Source organism: Cololabis saira, chromosome 6 (genome assembly GCF_033807715.1).
Source record: "Cololabis saira isolate AMF1-May2022 chromosome 6, fColSai1.1, whole genome shotgun sequence".
Taxonomy (NCBI): Eukaryota; Metazoa; Chordata; class Actinopteri; order Beloniformes; family Belonidae; genus Cololabis; species Cololabis saira.
Genome location: NC_084592.1, coordinates 13,154,438 through 13,172,304, shown reverse-complemented (window position 1 = coordinate 13,172,304; position 17,867 = coordinate 13,154,438). Strand labels below are relative to the sequence as shown.

The 17,867-nt window shown below is 42.6% G+C and overlaps 2 protein-coding genes across 2 annotated transcripts in view; one reads left to right on the top strand and one right to left on the bottom strand.

Moving 5' to 3' along the window:
• The window catches only part of itgav (integrin, alpha V), a 563,305-nt gene that overhangs the window by 62,664 nt on the left and 482,774 nt on the right, over window positions 1-17,867 (top strand). The gene's annotated exons all lie outside the window — the stretch shown is intronic.
• Window positions 5,726-12,190, bottom strand: tent5c (terminal nucleotidyltransferase 5C). Its single transcript, XM_061723308.1, has 2 exons — window positions 12,103-12,190; window positions 5,726-10,846 (listed from the first exon to the last, which is right to left on the bottom strand). The coding sequence occupies exon 2, from the start codon at window positions 10,822-10,824 to the stop codon at window positions 9,673-9,675; it is 1,152 nt and encodes a 383-aa protein (XP_061579292.1). The 5' UTR covers window positions 10,825-10,846; window positions 12,103-12,190; the 3' UTR covers window positions 5,726-9,672.

Here is a 17,867-nt window from a genome sequence, read left to right as displayed (position 1 = left end):
GCTGGAAGCCATGTTGAACTGACTGAAATTCACATGCATATAGTGGTTTGAATGGCTGAATGTGATTGGCTTACGAGTAAATCGTCCCCCTCGTGGGGTGCGTTCTTATGGTTGGCTATGGTTTGCTGAAACAAGGAAGATGTCTTATTGGTTGCAGATCATTCCGTATTAAAAAAAAAAACATTTGTGGGTTGAGGCGCGTCAGGGGAGTCTCAAAATTCACACATAAATGCAGCGAAGTCCACAGACCACAAGCCGGTTGTAAATCAGGTTATATTTGTGTGTGCATCAGAAAAACATTTGTGAATCTTGTCCTACACACCTGTGAAATGTGTACATTTGTGAATCTTGTTCTGTGCATTTATGAATATTGAGACTGTTTTAGCTCCATAGTTAAAATGTCCAACTTTAGAGCAGAAATAAACATATCTACATTCTGGGGGGGCTTTTTGTACAATGCCAGGAAAATGTATTTCAAGAAATAAATACATTTCTATATGATTGATTAACAGTCAAATCAGTCAACGGTGCACGTCTGAGTCTGCGCTGGCTGTGACGTAGCTGGTCAATCTAAAGTCATCAAAATCTAGTCTCCAGCTGTTTTTTGCTATAACACTACTTACCCATCAGGCATGATTCCATTACATAAGGGCTTTGTCTCTGAATGAGCATTTTAATAATCACTAGCTGCCTCCATCATCTGACCAGTTTCTCAACAGTGGTAGCAACAATCGCAATAATTTATCAAAGACTAAAGATGTTTTTGTCCATCTTCTTCAAAGTTGAGATTTTCTTTTTCATTGTTTTGAAGAGAAGTCTCACGGGATGAGATGCAGAGAGTTACAGAGTTAACTAGCAGAGTTACACTAACAGAGAAAAACATTGTTCAATGAAAACACTGACTGCTATTACTTGAAGGCATTGTGGTTTCCCAACTGAAAAAAACACACTCTGAAACCCCCGACTTGTTTGAAGACTTGGAGAAAACATAAATCACAAACGGATTGCAGTACAAACCTGTTAAAAGAACAAATTCCGTTGCTATTGGAGACGGGTGGCAGGTATGTGACCCCCACACACCTCCACTCGCCTCTGTGTTGGCGCTCCATTGTCCCTGCCCTCTGCTCACTTGTATCAGTCGTTTTCCAGAAGTCGTGCATTGTTTGACCTGGCCAAACACCAGTGCCCGGTTTTGTGCGGTTATGCTCGTGCATGTGGCATGTGTTTGCGAGCGCAGGCCATGAGTGTTTTTTTGGTTTGTTTGTTTGTTGTGGGCCTGAAACCCTCTCACAGAGAACAGTTGTCACAGCGGAACCGCAGGAAAGCGAGACCCAACTGTGACGGAGAAATGAGGTACGATGAAGGGCCGGCAAGCGTCGTACACGTGTGGGTCCGTCCAACCTGCTCTGTGGTTCTTCAGGACATTATAAACACAGGAATTGATCTTAAAAACAAAGTATCAGTAAAAATAACTGACATGTAGTCATAAATTATAAAACATTCCCAGCATGCATTTGTACGTGGGTCCCACATGTGGCTCCCACCATGTGGCCATGGTGGCTCCTACCTGCGCTCGCCCATTTGTTCTAAATGGGATTTACCTGGATTTCAGGTGAATGTTTCCGGCCTTTGCCAGTGCTCGTTTACTTGGCCTCGTATATTGGGCCCGCATAGACTCCAGGGCCCGTTATACTGAAACCACATGTGGCGCTTTTCCACTAGTACCTACTCAGCCCGACTCGGCTCACCTCGCCTCAGTTTGGTTCTTTTCCACTAGGGGTCTAACGTGCAGAGTAGATACTTTTTCTGTATCTATTCTGCCGAGGTTCTAAGCGGCTGAGTCGGCTGTATCTGACATCATCACACTACAGGCCACCGATTGGTCGGGGGGTTGGAGTCAGATGTCTGAGTCAGGATGTGGAAATCAGTGAAAGAGCGACTCTGGCGGCTTCTTGTTCATTTTATTTGACAGGCAATGGCAGCGCAAAAGTCTGTTTCATGATCCAACTCTGAGGTGCAGATGTTCATAAACCTGGTGCTGAGGAGAGAATTAAAAAGGGATCTAGACGGGCGATAATGAACGACCAGATCCACCAGGAGCTCTGTCACTTCATAGCTGCTCGCAGTTCCAGCTGACTTTTCAGCAGCGCCGAGACAAACTAAAAAAATTAAAAAGCGTCACTGCTTGAAGCTTCTCTCACTCTCATTTTTTAACTTGATATCAAACACAAGCCACAGACCCAGCAGCACATCTATCGTCTCCTCCAGGTTCTACATGTTTAGTGTTGTTGTCTTCCTCGTTTAGATCACACAATCAAATACGTCACAGCAGTTTTACTCCAACCTCCTACTTCTGCTCCAGGTGCTGAATTGTTATGGAAAAGAAACCAGGCCGAGTTGAGTCGAGCCGAGCTGAGATGAGTAGAGCCGAGTAGGTTCTAGTAGGTACTATTGGAAGTGCCAATGGTGTCGCAATATGTGTGGTAGGTGAACTGTAGGGGGTCCTGGGTATACAGCAACTGTGGTGTGAGGAAACTGAATAAACCTGTTCCACTGTCTTCATCAGATGAGATGCGGGTCTTGATGAGGTCACTCATCGAGACCCAAAGCTTTTTATCACGGATGAAATATTCTTAAAATTAAATAATGAAAAGCTGTCCAGCAAAACCCTTTATTTTCTAAGACTCTTAAAGGTTGGGTAGGAGATCTTTTTTCTGAAACACTTGAGGGTTTTTTACCTGAAATCCTCTTTACTCACTGCTAGCGGACAATGAAATGTTCTCACTACAAAACTAACAATATTATTCACCAGTGTATGAGACAAAGGTCTACAAACGCCGTCCAATCGCTGCAGGTGATCTAATCCAAGACGCTAGACTGCCTGAAGAAAAAAGGTTGGACTTTTTAAGTGTTTATTTTCAAAATCCCGCTGACTTGCTGGTTTCCTAACAGTCCAAGAGTCAATGTCTGAGAAACCAAAAACAGGATGGATGTATTTGTTTCAATGAGGTCAAAAAATAAAAGATGCACAAGCCACATTTTGAAATCTTTGTTTACATCTAGAAAATTCAGGATTCCTGAAAGTTTTATATTATACGAAACATTGCAAAAATGTGAGAGGAAAACAACTTTACAGCTTTTTACCTGGTTTAAGTTAAAAATGGACATGTGTTTATTGTTTATTTGGAGTTTCTTTTAAACAACTCTTTTAAATCAAGGTTTTGGGTAACCCAATCAAACGTTTTTCACTTTATTTTAGTGCTGGTCCATTCCTTCTGACAGACCTGGTTAGGCTGAGTGCTACATGCTTTTTCACTGCCGCTTTCAAACTTTCAATAGGATTGCGGTTTTATGGCCTTTACGATGTCTTTGTTGCAAATTTGTTGTCTTCAAGCAACTTTGGAACTAATTTAGAGGTATGTTTGGGGTCATGGTCCATCTGGAAAACCCACCTGATGTCTCGTATGAGGAAATGAAGAGACCCGGTCCCTCAACAGCGAAGCAGCCCACCGTTTTCCAGCTTCACCATTTGTCCTTCAAACATATCAATAATCATTGTGACCAAACTGTTCCGTTTTTAACTCGCCCGACCACAGGACGTGTCCACGTGTGCAGCTACAAACTGTGATCCAGCTTCTTTCCCTTCATGTTGGTACACGACATGTTTGTGAATAATAATACTCTTCTAGTTCCAGGAAGCATCTTTGCAAAGTGTTTTGTCGTTCTGGTGGCCATTTGCATATTTCACACCAAACGCAGAAGCCACCTCCTTCCTGGGTTTCCATGGTGATTATATTTGTGTTGTTTGAACATACAGTATGAACATTGGACCTTCGACCATCTTGAAATTGTACTCAAGACTGAACCAGTTTTAAAGGATTTTTTTTTTTTCCTGACATCGCTGTTGATTCCTTTTGAGTTTCCATGGCGTCAGACTTGATGACATTTACATCTTCAGACAAAAGGGCCTCATCGCATATCAGAGGCGTCATATCTTCATCCTCCATACGCGTTTCAAGAGAGGTTTCATAACTCATAACTGAATGGGTGAAACAGGAGTGAGCAATGAAAGGCCAGGTGCTGCTTTACAAATGATATTAATGACCTTTGGTTGGGAAAAGTGTTTTCATACGTCTGGTCCAGCTGCAGCGGCGACCACAAGACTACGCTTCAGTCACTTAAATTCATACAAAAAACAGTCGTTTTTTAAAAACTAAACGTATAAAGGGACAATGTTTGACAAAACTGATAAGAGTTTGACTTGTGTAGCTTTCGTCATGTGAAACCACAAACCCCAGTGGAGGTAGAGTGGAGGAGGACGAGTGAGTCAGGACTGGGTTACTAATAACTAACTGGAGGTTAAAGCTCTGAAGCAGCATCAGGGGCAGAAGGTAGTGGAAAAAGTTGTTGATGGCAGATCAGAGCAGCTCTCGTCCACGCGGTGACTCACCGCCTGCAGATAAGACATTGCGTTTTATGAATGGCAGCCGGTGACTCAGACCTGCAGGGAGGCGTCCGGTCGACATGGAAAATGACCTGCAGACGTCGAGTCTCCGCGGCCCGACTGCAGCACAGATGCTCCACGGTTCACACACGTACTCCTTTACACTCAGAAATAAACCCACGCTGGTCGGTTTTTGGATGACGACTGCAAAAAAACGCACGATAAGCCTATTTCTGACTTCCCTTTCATGTTTAGTTACACGCGGAGCCTCTGCAATGAGTCTCAAGCACGACTGGAGCACCATCTTCACGGAAGCCACGTCCAGGCTGTTATTACCCAATAAAAACTCTGGCAGGGGAAAAAAAAAAGAAAAATGATTTTCCACTGTGCTCAGATCAGCAAAAAAACAGATTTTTAAAGTTATGATTGCTGAGCTGACGGAGCTCTCCACTAACCGCTTCCCCAGTGATGGAGATGGAAAACATCTCTGGTGAGTTCCCGTCAGGATACCCGCAAGACTGAAGAGAGCTGGTTGGTCCAGGCTGGAACCAAACATCAAATATACATTTGTACCCCTTTCTCTAGGTACCGAATGCTTCTTAGTTTACACGAAGCCTCTGGAGGAACTCCTCACACATTTTTATGGTCTCACACGTTTAAATTTTCATCTCAAGGTGGTGTCAGCTGGAGCCCAAATTTACTTTTCTGCAGAATGACTAAGGACACATTCATGGTGAGGTTAGTTAGTCACAGGACCAGTTGTGCTGCAGATGTTCTGAAAACACACCAGATACAAGAAATCCCTTTACCGGTCAATATTTAGGACATGTTCACCAACCAGCCCTCTGCACCAGATGAAATGATATGAAAGTTAGAACAAGTCTTGCAAGTTGGGTAAACTAACAAGCATCCTCCCATTCTTCTAGTTTAAGCACATTTCTGTAAACTCCTGAAGGAGCACTTTCATTCCCAAACAGGAAATGTGGAGAGGTTTACCATGTTAAAATTAGAGTACAAAAATAATTCAAAGTAACAGTTGCCAGTTTGTTTGCTCTTCATCAGTAGCAGGGCGTTTGATGGACACTTTCATCCATTTGTCTTTAGTTTACTCACGACTTTTGTTGCACTAAATCGTGTTTTTACATTTTGCAGAGTTGGCAATTACATGAGCACTTCAGATTGGGAAGGTGGGGAACAATAAGGTTTACTTTAGATTTTTTGGTAAAAAGCTTCTGCGATGGCACCTGTACAGGTGAGATCAAAAACCACTGAAACAGATACTGCATTTTACAATCTTTATTCATTTCCTCTTTTTTTTTTTTGTTGAACACTTTCCTGATGTCTATTTCCATTCAAAAGGAAAAAAACTCATGTGAGGTAAAAGTGCTGAAAAATGAAATAGTATGATAACCAAAGTCATCGTCACAAAGCAGACAAAAAAAGTTCATTTGCATTTACCATTTCCAAAGAAAAGAAAGAAAAAAAAAAAAAAGTGCGACAAATTTCATATTTTTCCCCCCCGTTTTTTTTTTCTTCAACTTGTAACCACAGGCATCCCTTCATACACACAAGCAAATGGGCGCACACACACACACACACACACACACACACACACACACACACGCGCATTAACGTAAACACAAATCTGCTGCAAAAGAAAAAAAACTTCTTAACTTAGCAACTCCTCGTATGGAAACTGTCGGAGAGCTTCCAGACGACTTCCATCACATTGCCATGGTGTAAGACTTGTACTTCAGACAAGCACGACCACACATTATACATTTCTCTGCACCCCCCCTCAATGAACAAAGTATACATTTACAGGTGTCAAAGAAAGAAAAACACTACTAATGAAGACGGGAGCGAGAGACCAACACTGACAGGTTTACAGCAGAAAGATGGAGCCAGAAACAAAACAAAAAAAAAAAAAAAAAAAAAAGGAAATCAAAAGGCAAACTACACTTCATTCTCTTGATTCTCCCCTACACTTTCCTTCATGATTTGATGCATCCACATACGCGCATCAACCCCGACAAAGCCAGCCATTTAGCGTGGGCTCTAGCAGACCCAACTCTTATCCCTTGACATTTTAGTCGTCACAAACAACAAAAACTGTAAAAACGTATGACAGCGCGAGTGGGGACGCAAAAAAGAAAAGCACGAGATTTACATTCCAAGCTGAACTGAAAAACGAACAACTTAAACTGTTGCATTTTCTTTAACATCGTTGGCAACTACTGTTAGAGAGCGAGGCCTAGAAGATCCGACTCTGAGAGCATGAGAGCGAGGCAGAACTGTGGGCTGCCGCTCACTGACGAGGAGGTTTGTTTCCTGACTTCTAACCAGAGTACAGATCTGCTCTCGGTGAGGAAGTTCAGCGATGGATGCAGCTGTTTGCACTTGAGACTGGGATCATCCGCGGTAATGACGGGTCTCAGAGCCAGCGGACAGATAAAACCCTGCTGCTGTCTGTGCTGCCTACCAACACCTTCATCTAATTTGGAGCCTGCAGTCAGGGTGACGAGAGGGAGAGTCAGGGCGGCATTTACTACACAGGAAAAAGGCACAGAAATGAAAAAGTCTCAGTGTCATAGGCAGATTAACCCAATTCACTCTTCCAAACCCTAAAAAGAACAGAAATAAAAAGGGACTGAACCGACCTTAAACACATTTTTTGCCCCTGAGAACCAGCTCAACTCTCAGCAAGAGATCACTCTAGCTTATTCAGCATCCACTCTGGTGGTCGGGTCGGGAGTGAATCGGGCCTCTTTAAAGTGCATCGGATAGCGCCGTGTCAACTTCAATGACAGTAAGACCCAAAACAGGCATCGCTTCAGTTCTGATGAGCACAGGATGTTCAAAGAAACAAATTAATCTGCGGCGGAAAGGCTCCTAATGTGAGGACGACGATCAGATTAAGTCTGCTCTGCAAATCACATTAATCAAAAGCTGGATTTGATATGAGACTAACTGACACAGCCAGCAGTGGGAACGTAACGAAAAAGAGGGGGGGGGGGTGGTAAAAATAGTATGACAGGATTTGACAGGAATGACTAAACAGATGGGTTTTAAAAAAGGAACGTTTGGGACACAAATAGGAAAAAGTGAGTAATAAGAGATGCCAACTATCTGTACTCCCCCAACTACACACATGTATGAGTTAACCATCAAAAAAGAAAAACAATCTTGCACCAATAAAGTTTCACAGGGTTTTAAGAGGCTGAAAAAATAAATAAATGGCTAAACCTCACCCCTCCTTTACAATAAAAACCCATTTAAAAAGATAAACTCCCCAGAAATGTGACAGGCACTTAAATGTTTCAGATGCTGGTTGTAAAGCTGCCTTTGGTCCAGATCCGAGTGTGCGGCACCTCACCAGCTGGTTCTTAGAGAGAGAGAGGAGAGATTAAGGCGTTCTGAATGCAAGAGTTCAGCCCATGAGCCTACAACATGCCCTGACCTCCACACGACTCCAGCACTTCCTGAACTCTACCCAGCGCCAGCCTGTCAACCAGATAAGACGAGCTCCTGGTTATCTGGGTCCAACAGTGAGATGAGCAGCAGCATCGCAGGGGACAAGAGTTGGACTTCTGTGTAACTGAGGGGCGAAGGGAGTGGCTGCTAATTTAAAGGTTAAGAGCAAATTATCTCTCCCAACAATACACCAAAGTCAGGAAAGGAGGAGGAGAGATAACGGGCCGAGGAAGACGCAGCTTAAGCCATACACTTGCAATGGCATGCTGCAAATGTTCAACATTTATAGTTGGTAATAGGCCTCACTATAAATAGAAATGTATGGGTTTGCAGAGGCAGCCCGGCCGGTCACAGCTGGTTCTGGGGGGGGCTGCCTGAGCTTCCACGTTAATCAAAATCAAGTCTGAAAGGAGAGACGTGTCGTCAGTCCTACCATGACCACAAAAGGGGTTCAAACGCTGCGCAGTCTTAACAAGACACCTGATAGAGGAGAGGAAGTGACTCAGTTCCCACACATGTAAGGTGGCATGGCTGCCGCTGCAGGTCTCACCCAGTCCCCTACTCAAAAAAGGTATCCCCCCTACCCGGGGGGATAATTATAGACAGCCTCCGGATCGAGAGCTGCTCACTGGGCTGCGTCAGAGGAGGATCCCATTTCAGGGCTGCCGTCGAGCCTGCAATGGCTGTGAGGGACAACCCTGCCGGCCGGCCGTCCATGTGCTGCTCCTTTTAAGGGAAGAGGCAGCCAGTCAGCCCGTCACCCCTAAGACACTCTGCCACGCACATTCCCTCAACAGACCCGCGTTCCCTCCGTCCTGTCAGTCCGCCTCCCACAATAACCACGGGACTGTGACATCTGGAGGTCACTGGTGACCTCGTTTGGAGGCAACTGCCCCAAAAAACACACATATGGTGAGCATTTCTGAAGCCTAAACTGACGACAGATTTCCGCCCGGGGGCCAGTCTCGACTGAAACGTGCAGGGCTGAGCAGACTGGATCAAAGGGGAGGAGAGCTCAATATACACCAAAATTCACAGTGGAAAATAATGTACTCTTGCATTGTTTTCAAATAAACTGCTGGTACATTAGGGATGGCACAAAAGTCAGGAGATATTTACATGTCAACATTTCACTAAAGAAATTGACTTCTGATGTCACAAAACCCTAGTAAACGGCCTTTCATACCTCCCCCATAAGCAACCACAGGTAACCAGATTTTTTTTTTCTTTTTGACCGTCACCTATAACCATACCCGGACATTTTGTAATTTTTTTTCCCCCCCCTGTAAATTTTCTTTTTTCTTCTTTTTTTTTTAAATACATGAAGAAATCTGAATTTCAGCTACATGATTTCTTCCTTTTCTTCAAATAATATTCCATAGTCAAGTGTTGGAGGGTTAATCCTGGAGGTTAAGGCACAAAACTCCATTAAGAATAAGGCTGATAAACTGGGAAACAAAGGAGAATAAATTCTAAATAAACACTTAAAAATATTGCTTTCTATTCAAAATGACATCAACACCTCTAGATAAGGAATGAGAAAGGGAGGGGAAAAAAAAAAAAGAAAAAGAAAAGCAAAAACACTTGTCCACTATAATTGTGCCTTGAGAGGGAAAGAGCATTTATTGCCACCGTGTTATATTTTTTTGGGGGTGTTTCCATACCCCCCCTTAATTTTCTTATTTTTTTTCCTCCTTCTCTCTTCTCAAAAGCAGCAGCTGTCACATCCTCCCGTTATGCTCCTACTCCGTGTGTCAGTTACATGGCAGCCATGTTGGAATGTTCTGGTTGGCCACATAGTAGTTGCTGAAGTTGTGGTCCCTGACGTACGGGGCCGGCTGGTAGTAGCAGGTGACGCAGGAGGCGTCGGGGATGGCGCTCTGCTCCGCCAGGACCCTCAGGGCCATCAGCGAGAGCAGGTGGAGGGTCTGCCGCCGCTCGTGGCCCATGAGGCACACCGTGCTCTCGTTGACCACTTTGCGCAGGATCTGGAGGTAATCGTACTTGCTCTTCTCCTCGCCGATAAAGTGGCTCTGGAGATACGCCTGCACCTTGCGCTGTTGCTCTCCGATGTCAGGAAAGTCAATGAAGAAGCGCGAACACATGTACCTCTCCAGGGCCTTGAACTCCTCCTCGCTGGCGGGGCGGAAGTCCCGCACCAGCAGGTTGCAGTACTTGAGGAGGCCGCCGCCGCGGATCTCCTCGGGCCGCTTGGTGGCGATCAGCTTTTGCCGCAGGTGGCTCAGTGCAGTGTTGAAGTCCCCGTAGACGCTCTCCCCCGTGACCGTCGGGTGAGAGCTCTGCGTCATGGGCAGCTGTGGCTGCCGGTAGTGAGACAGCATGGAGTCCAGCTCGATCTGAAAGGAGTCCACGCTGAACTCAAACTGTCGACGTATCGAGTCCACGAACTTCAGCTCCACGTTGCGGCCGTTGTTGTTTGAAAGGGAGATGAGACTCCAGCGGTCCTGCTCCGTGTTGACCTTGACCAGCTTCTGGACGTACGCCTCTTTGAGAGTCATGGGTGTAATTTTCTCCTTGTTCACACCCTCGGGTAGGAAGTCCAGCAGGATGCCCAGCACCACATCCTTAATGAGCCTGAACTCCTTCTCGCTGGGCAGGTCCACCCTGAAGATGACGTCCAGGTCCTTGTAGCTCCAGCCGATGTCCTGCACCAGCACGTGGCTGGCGGTGGAACCGTTGAGACGGACGTCCTTCACCACGATGTTGCTCTGCTCCAGGCGGTGCCGCACTCGGGCCACGATGTCGTTCAGCTGCACCTCCAAGGTGGGGAAGTTTCCCCGTCCATGGACAGGCACGACCTCGGTCAGGACTTCATTCAGCCGGGTCACCTGCTCCCAGGTGAGGACGCTGACAGAGCTGCTGGTGGATTCCTCCTTGTTGTCCATCTTCTCAATAAGTTCAGATCAACTAGGATACACAGACAGAAATGTCAGTAATGGCTCCTAAATACAGGGTCGCCACCCGTCCCTTGAAATACGGAATTGTTACGCAATTGGGAATTCAAAGTTGCGTTCCGTATTGAACCAATACGGACATACATTATGCTCTTATATATTGATGTCATAATCTACAGGTGAAGGTCGGAAAATTTGAATATATTGCAAAACTTAAATCGTAGTAAATTCAACTAAAGGTGAAACTACATTCAAAGTGAGATATTTCAAGCCTTTATTTGTTATAATTTTGGTGATTATGGCTCACAGTTTATGAAAACCCCAAATAAAAAAAAAATATATATATATATATATATATTATGAAATCAATAAACTATTCAATCATCAAAATTATAACAAATAAAGGTTTAACACATCTTGCTTTGCATGTAATGAGACTATGTAATATATTAGTTTCTTTACCGTTGAAGTTGAATTATTGAAATAAATTAACTTTTACACCATATTTTAATGTTCCGACCTTCACCTGTATATTCTACATCTTGGCTGATGTGGACATACATAGCATTTCAGTTGCTAGTAGGGTTGGCTGTCTGTACAGTCGTGCAAATTCAATGCTATTAAGGCACTTTAAATCAAAGCATTTTGTTTTTTCATATAAAATAAATACATGTCTATGCAGTTTAGAAGTAGAAATTGACATTTCTGAAGGGTGGCAACCCTAAATACAACACAAAACAAACATATTATAAAAACATCATTTAAAAAAAGCCTAACTAATACTTTTATAACACTTTGTTCAGAATGTAGTCATTAAAATAAGAGAAATCGACTAAATGTTTCTCGCGTGAATGGCCGTCCCGCAGGAGCGCGCTGCGAGCACGAGGCGCCCCGCGCGCTCCCGCCTCGTGCTCGCGGCGCGCTCCCTGCCCTGCGCGCTCCCGAGGCTTCCAGAACCGCTCAGCTCGGGAGCGACTCCTTCCAGAACCGGTGAGAGGTTTAAAAGTAACTCTGGTCGCTCCACATGGACACATCTCCAGCAGTTACACAAGCTGGAAACCACCACCAATTAAACAAGTACATAGAGTAAAATAAAGCCATCAATTATTACCGTTACCTTCCCCAGTGTCACGTTTTCGTGTCACGTTTTCGCTGCTGACACCATTTAGAAATTAAGTTTAAACGGATTTAGTTTAACTCTCCATGACCACAGAGTTACGGGACATAACAGTGTAGCCTCAGAAACTATAGTATAAATGCAGTACATACATTACCGACAGCGTTCAGAGTCCCAGACAGATGCGAGGTGTGCTTGCAGCCCTCCTCATATCCACTACTGCAGAGCAGACCGGAGTTAACACCACCCCGCGGAGGACACGCCCGCTTTATAGGCCGAACTACTGCCCGGATACATGCGCCCCAAAGCCGCTGCGCTGCTGCCCGGCCTCGCTGAGACACAATACACACACACATGAACCACGTTATAGTATATTATTTAAGAAATATACTTACTCTGTGTAATTTAGAAAGAGCTCACCCCTCTTCAGCAACAGATCACAGAGTGATAAAGTTTTCAAGTTGAATTGTACCAATGCGCGAACCGAGGCTTCTGATTGGTCAACGAGGTTTTGCGTTGCCAAGTAACCAGGATCTACTCCAGACAGCTGGGATACTAGAGCCCCATAGAAACCAGACAATAACAATCTATCTATCTATCAATCTATCAATCTACCTCCATCTCCACCTTCAAACTACATCTTTTATTAAGTACAACCGACTCCTGCATTTGCCTTTAGTCCTCCTTCATGCATACTGACTGTTTGAATTACTTGATTAATTGTTTTATCTTTTGTATTGTGTTTTTAATGTCTTTTTGTGTATTAATATAACTTTGTTCTTTTTCATCTTAGCTCCCCCCTCCCCTTACCCCCCTAGGCTGCAATTGAAAATAAGAAATTTGTTCTTAATTTGCTTGCCTGGTTAAATAAAGGAAATAATAAAATAATAATCTATCTATCTATCTATCTATCTATCTATCTATCTATCTATCTATCTATCTATCTATCTATCTATCTATCTATCTATCTATCTATCTATCTATATATATATATATATATATATATATATATATATATATATATATATATATATATATATATATATATATATATCTGTAGATATTATTTGTTTCATTATAGGAGCACTCGACAAGCCCTTATGGGTTTTTTTGGTTCCTCCTGCACATTTCTTCTGTTACATTGTATTTCTTTTTCTGTTTCCTTTTTTTTTTCTACATACTGTTCGTCTGAATTTTTGGCAGTTGTATATATATTGTTTTCTTTTTTTATGTGCAAATAAACTAAACTAAACTAAATATATATATATATATATATATATATATATATAAATTAGTCTGTAAAAGTCAACTACCGTTACTGTGGAAACTATTGTCAAAAGAGGCAAAATAGAGATCATGGTCTCTGTTTCGAACATTTCCCCATTTGTCATGGATATAAAAATACTGATCCAGTTCCATCGAAGCAGAAGCCAAAAACTCTCCTCCATTTGCATTTATTGTGTCACTTTAGTTCCTAATGCAAGTTTAAACTGTTTACCAATCCTCTAGCACTGACTCACTCATGAACACTCACTTTTTTTCTACCTTTTAAGAACTGGTTTCACACATAACAGTGGACTTTCCTGTATTCTCAACTCTCTTGCTTCGTTAAAAACCAGAGCTGTCTCTTTTTCTGTCCCCTGGTTCACCCCTGAACTTCGGCTCATGAAAGCCAAAGGCCAGCAACTCAAGCAGCTTCTCAGGAAAACTGGACTAGTTGTTCACAAAGACATCTAGAAAAACCATGAAAGACACAACAAGGACTCCATCCATCCACTTCTAGCATTGATCCAGGGTCACGTCGCAGGGGCCGAGGCCTAAGGAGGGAAGCCCAGAGGTTCCTCTCCCTCACCATTTCCTCCAGCTCGTCCGGGGGAATCCCGAGGTGTTCCCAGGCCAGCCGAGAGACATATCCGTCAAGCATGTTCCGGGTCTGGAGCAGGGTCTCTGGAAAGCATTTAGAGACAACTTGTATCGTTGTAGACGCTATATAAATAAAATTGAAATTAAATTAAATTGAATAACCTATGTCCTATTTCTAGTCTATGCTTCATCTCCAAAAGTCTTGATAAAAACACTAACTACTCAACTTCACACCCACCTGTACGTACAGTTCCAGTCTGGTTTCTGCCCCCTACATAGCATAGTAACTGCACTCATCAAAATAAATAATGACCAAGTTAAACTAATTTCCTCCATCTTAAATCTTTGACATCCCAACCATCCCCTGGTCACTTCAGGTGTTCTACAGAGCTCTGTCCTGGGCCCCCTTCTTTTCAATATTTACTTAATTTGCCTCGGCAATACCCTCCACAAGTATTACATCAACGTCCACTTTTATGCAGCTGCCACCCAGCTCTACCTCACCAGTGAACTGACATCCAGCCTTCCACCCTCTCCCCTCACTGACTCCATGGCAGAACTCCAGTCTTGGTTCTCTCTCTTTAAGTCTGGCATGTTCCTTTTAAAGTCTCTGTGCCCCTCAGCTCACTACAATGAGATTATCTTGATAAGTTAATAATAAACGGTGAAACTCTCCATCCAAATGCTTCATGTGGCAGCATTTAAAGGATATGCTACACAACACCGTACTGGACCCTTTAACCTCTCGCCCCTCTGAGCTTTATTATCATGGTGTTCATTTCAAGTAATGTATTCACCACCTCCACTCCACTTGGGTTCAAACTGACATTGGGCAGATCTAATATTTATTTCTTTGTAGGGTCAAAGGACTACAACAATTCATGGTTGCTGATGGTGTTAACCATAATGCACTCCTTTACAAAAAAATTGTCATCTAGACTTTTATTATTAACAATTCTAAGCTAAAACTCCATTAAAGCCATGTGTTTCGTGAACATTTTTAACGGGCTTCCTCCTGATCCTTTCTACTTCTTTAAGTTTAGTTCAAATAAATTATTGCAGATATTCATGACACACTAATTTACGATATTTAATAGACTCAAAATGTGGTCATATGTGGGAACATATCTGAGATTCTCTCTTACATATCTGTGCAAACCAGAAAACAATATTATCTTGTTCCAGAATACAGAAATGTGTGTAAGCAACTGCTGTGGTTATCAAATATGAGCAATGTTGTCAGAAAATGGAAGCTGATAAATGATGTTGGGAAACCAGAAAAGCAGTAAATCTCTGTTGTCAGGGGAACTTTCTCTTAAACTTCTGCAGAAAAAAAGATAACTTCCTTCAGTCATTTCTCCAGAACACAAAAACATTCTCTAAAGTTTTCTGCTTCACATACACACACTACATGAACCGGATATGTGTGAAGCAAGGGCAAAGCAAGTTTCACTCTTACATCAGAGATGGATTATTATGAATGACATCAAATATAGAATGATGACTCCCTGGAAAGTAAAACAGAGTCATAGATCATGAAACTTCCCTACCACAAGTAGACAATTTAATTCGGAAATGGAACATCTGACACTTAAGAGATACTGAACAACTGAGAGTGGAATCTATTTTATCGAAAAATTACATCAGTATAGTTTGCAGTCAAAAATGGAGTTCCCTGTACAATATCAGTGAAATATTAAAGTATCAAGAACTGATTACAGTTTCGAGAGATGCAAATGCACAGACATCATAGGTGAGTAAGAGCGGAGGAGAGTCAGAGGAACAGGGCTCATTTAAGATCCAGTTTTCTTTTCTCTGTGGTATGGAGGATGGGAAAACCAGGAGGTGAGCTGAAACCACGGACTGACTGTGCACAGCTTGGGTCATGTCATCCGCGTGGTTGTGGTTATGAGTTGTGGGGAGCCCCTGAGGGAACGCTTCATACATCGGTGTCAGTGAGTCAGCAGCACTGATAGGAAACTGGTAGGCCCGAGAGGGGATTCCCTCGCTCCGCACAAGGCTGCTACTAACATCTGCTATTACACTAAAATCTCAAGGAAAAAAAAAACAAAAGTCACAAACTAAAGGCGAAACCTGTTTGGAAGAAGTTCTTTATGAAGAAGTTCTTTCAAGAGCAAACGGGGGAGATTCAGAGTTTCAGACTGTGAGACAAGATCAGCACGTCTTTGAGATAAAGGCTGATGGTAAACATGAGGTCTTCATTGTTTCTTTTGGATCAAACTCTGGCCATTTTTACAGATGAAAGGGAATATCTGCACGTGACGTGAGGTTTTCTGCATTAAACAGTGTGAAAAATATGACAGTACACCTCAGCTGATCAGTTTTTTTCTGATTAACAGTCGAGATTCCACACGTATAAGAGGCCACGTTAACTTGAAGGTTCATCATTTTATTTTGAATTAGGTTTAAATGCTTTAGTGTGGAAACAAACATCTTTGTGTAAAACATGCAGGTTTCCTGGAGCACATCTTGCGTCCATGCCATCTGAAACGCTACGTTTTAGTTCCCGTCTCTTTAAGATCATCTGACAAATCCATTCTGCCCTGATTGGTCAACTGTAAATGGTGATAAGACTGATAATTCTTACAGAGTGTGAAATCATTCACTCATCCACTTATAAGGGATATTAAGGAAGTTCTGCGTGGAGGACAGTATCACAAGCTTTTTGCTCAAATCAAAGAACACTTTCTGACCAGAATCATTTTCTCAGTACCATGAACGACACTTTACACAATGAACCAGGTCATTACCAGCATTTAGTGACGGCTGCATTGAGTCACTGTAAAGACAGTTATAAACATTTTATTCTGCATTGTTCACCTGAAAGATTAGCTCAAGTGCAGGCACTGTTAAGTAAAACAATTATAAACATATCAGTTCCCAGTAAAAGAAAAAAAAAACAACACTTACTGCAGTTCTGTCAGGATGCAAACTCCAAACATCTGCACTGCCAGCAGAGTCGTAACCCCGAGTCATTGAGACTGATTTCCCCAGAAGTGCTGAGCCACATTTCAGAACCATCCTCGGAGCAAATCTCCAGTCTTCTAAAGATACACTCTGGGTCTATTTTGGAGTTATGCTGCAGCCAAACCGGGTCAGTTTACACATGGCAGACCGAGCTGGGAGGAAGTCGGACCCAGGATTATCATAAAGAATCAGGTCTTTATTCCACATACAAGACGGCATGAACAGATGCAGACTCAGACGGAGACAGTATCTTAACCCGTGCAGGCTGTGGGCAAACACAGAGGGTCTTAGGAGAGATTACAACCCTGCACAAGGAGGGGTTTCATTTAGAAGTTAAAAAGCACATTTTATTTCATACCAGCCGTCTTTTCTAGCTGCACAGCTGGACCAGAGCATTTCATTGGGATCCAGGAGCAAAACCTCTGAACAGTTACAGGTTCACCCTCCCTCCCACTCACTCCCTCACCCCCAAAATGAAACATTCACTACTAAGGGATGAACCAGTCACTGTTGACATTTGGGTCAACCAATCAATTTCAGTTAGTCAGTTTATTGTGAATGACATGTCATCATTTACTCCCTTTCTGGTCTGGAAACCAATATGGAGCCAGAGCGGTTGAACTCTCAACGAAACTAGAAAATGTACGTGCTGGCAAGAACTAACTTTTTATGTTCCCTGGAAAAATTAGTTCATTCAAAAATTATATACTTCCATTATTTGAGATGTACTGAATATATTTCAACTTTTCCCCCAAATAAATAGAAAACAAAACAACTTGAGCTATTTGTTTGATAATTTTTTGTTCATCTTCATTCCCTCAAAAATAACCAATTCATTCTGGTTAATAAAACAGGACACCTCTTGTTCACATGATACACAATGGAGACATACACGAGTCATTAAGACTTCTATTAAAATAGTAAAAGTAACTTTAACTTAAAAAATATACATTAAATATGAATATGAGTTATTGACATCAACTTTACTTTTCATGGTGCATTGCAGGTTACTTTGAGTCCACTAAATAGGATATATATATATATATATATATATATACAGTATACA

Excerpts from the sequence above, each read along its gene's own strand:
- tent5c (XM_061723308.1), bottom strand. The coding sequence starts at position 10,824 with ATGGACAACAAGGAGGAATCCACCAGCAGCTCTGTCAGCGTCCTCACC.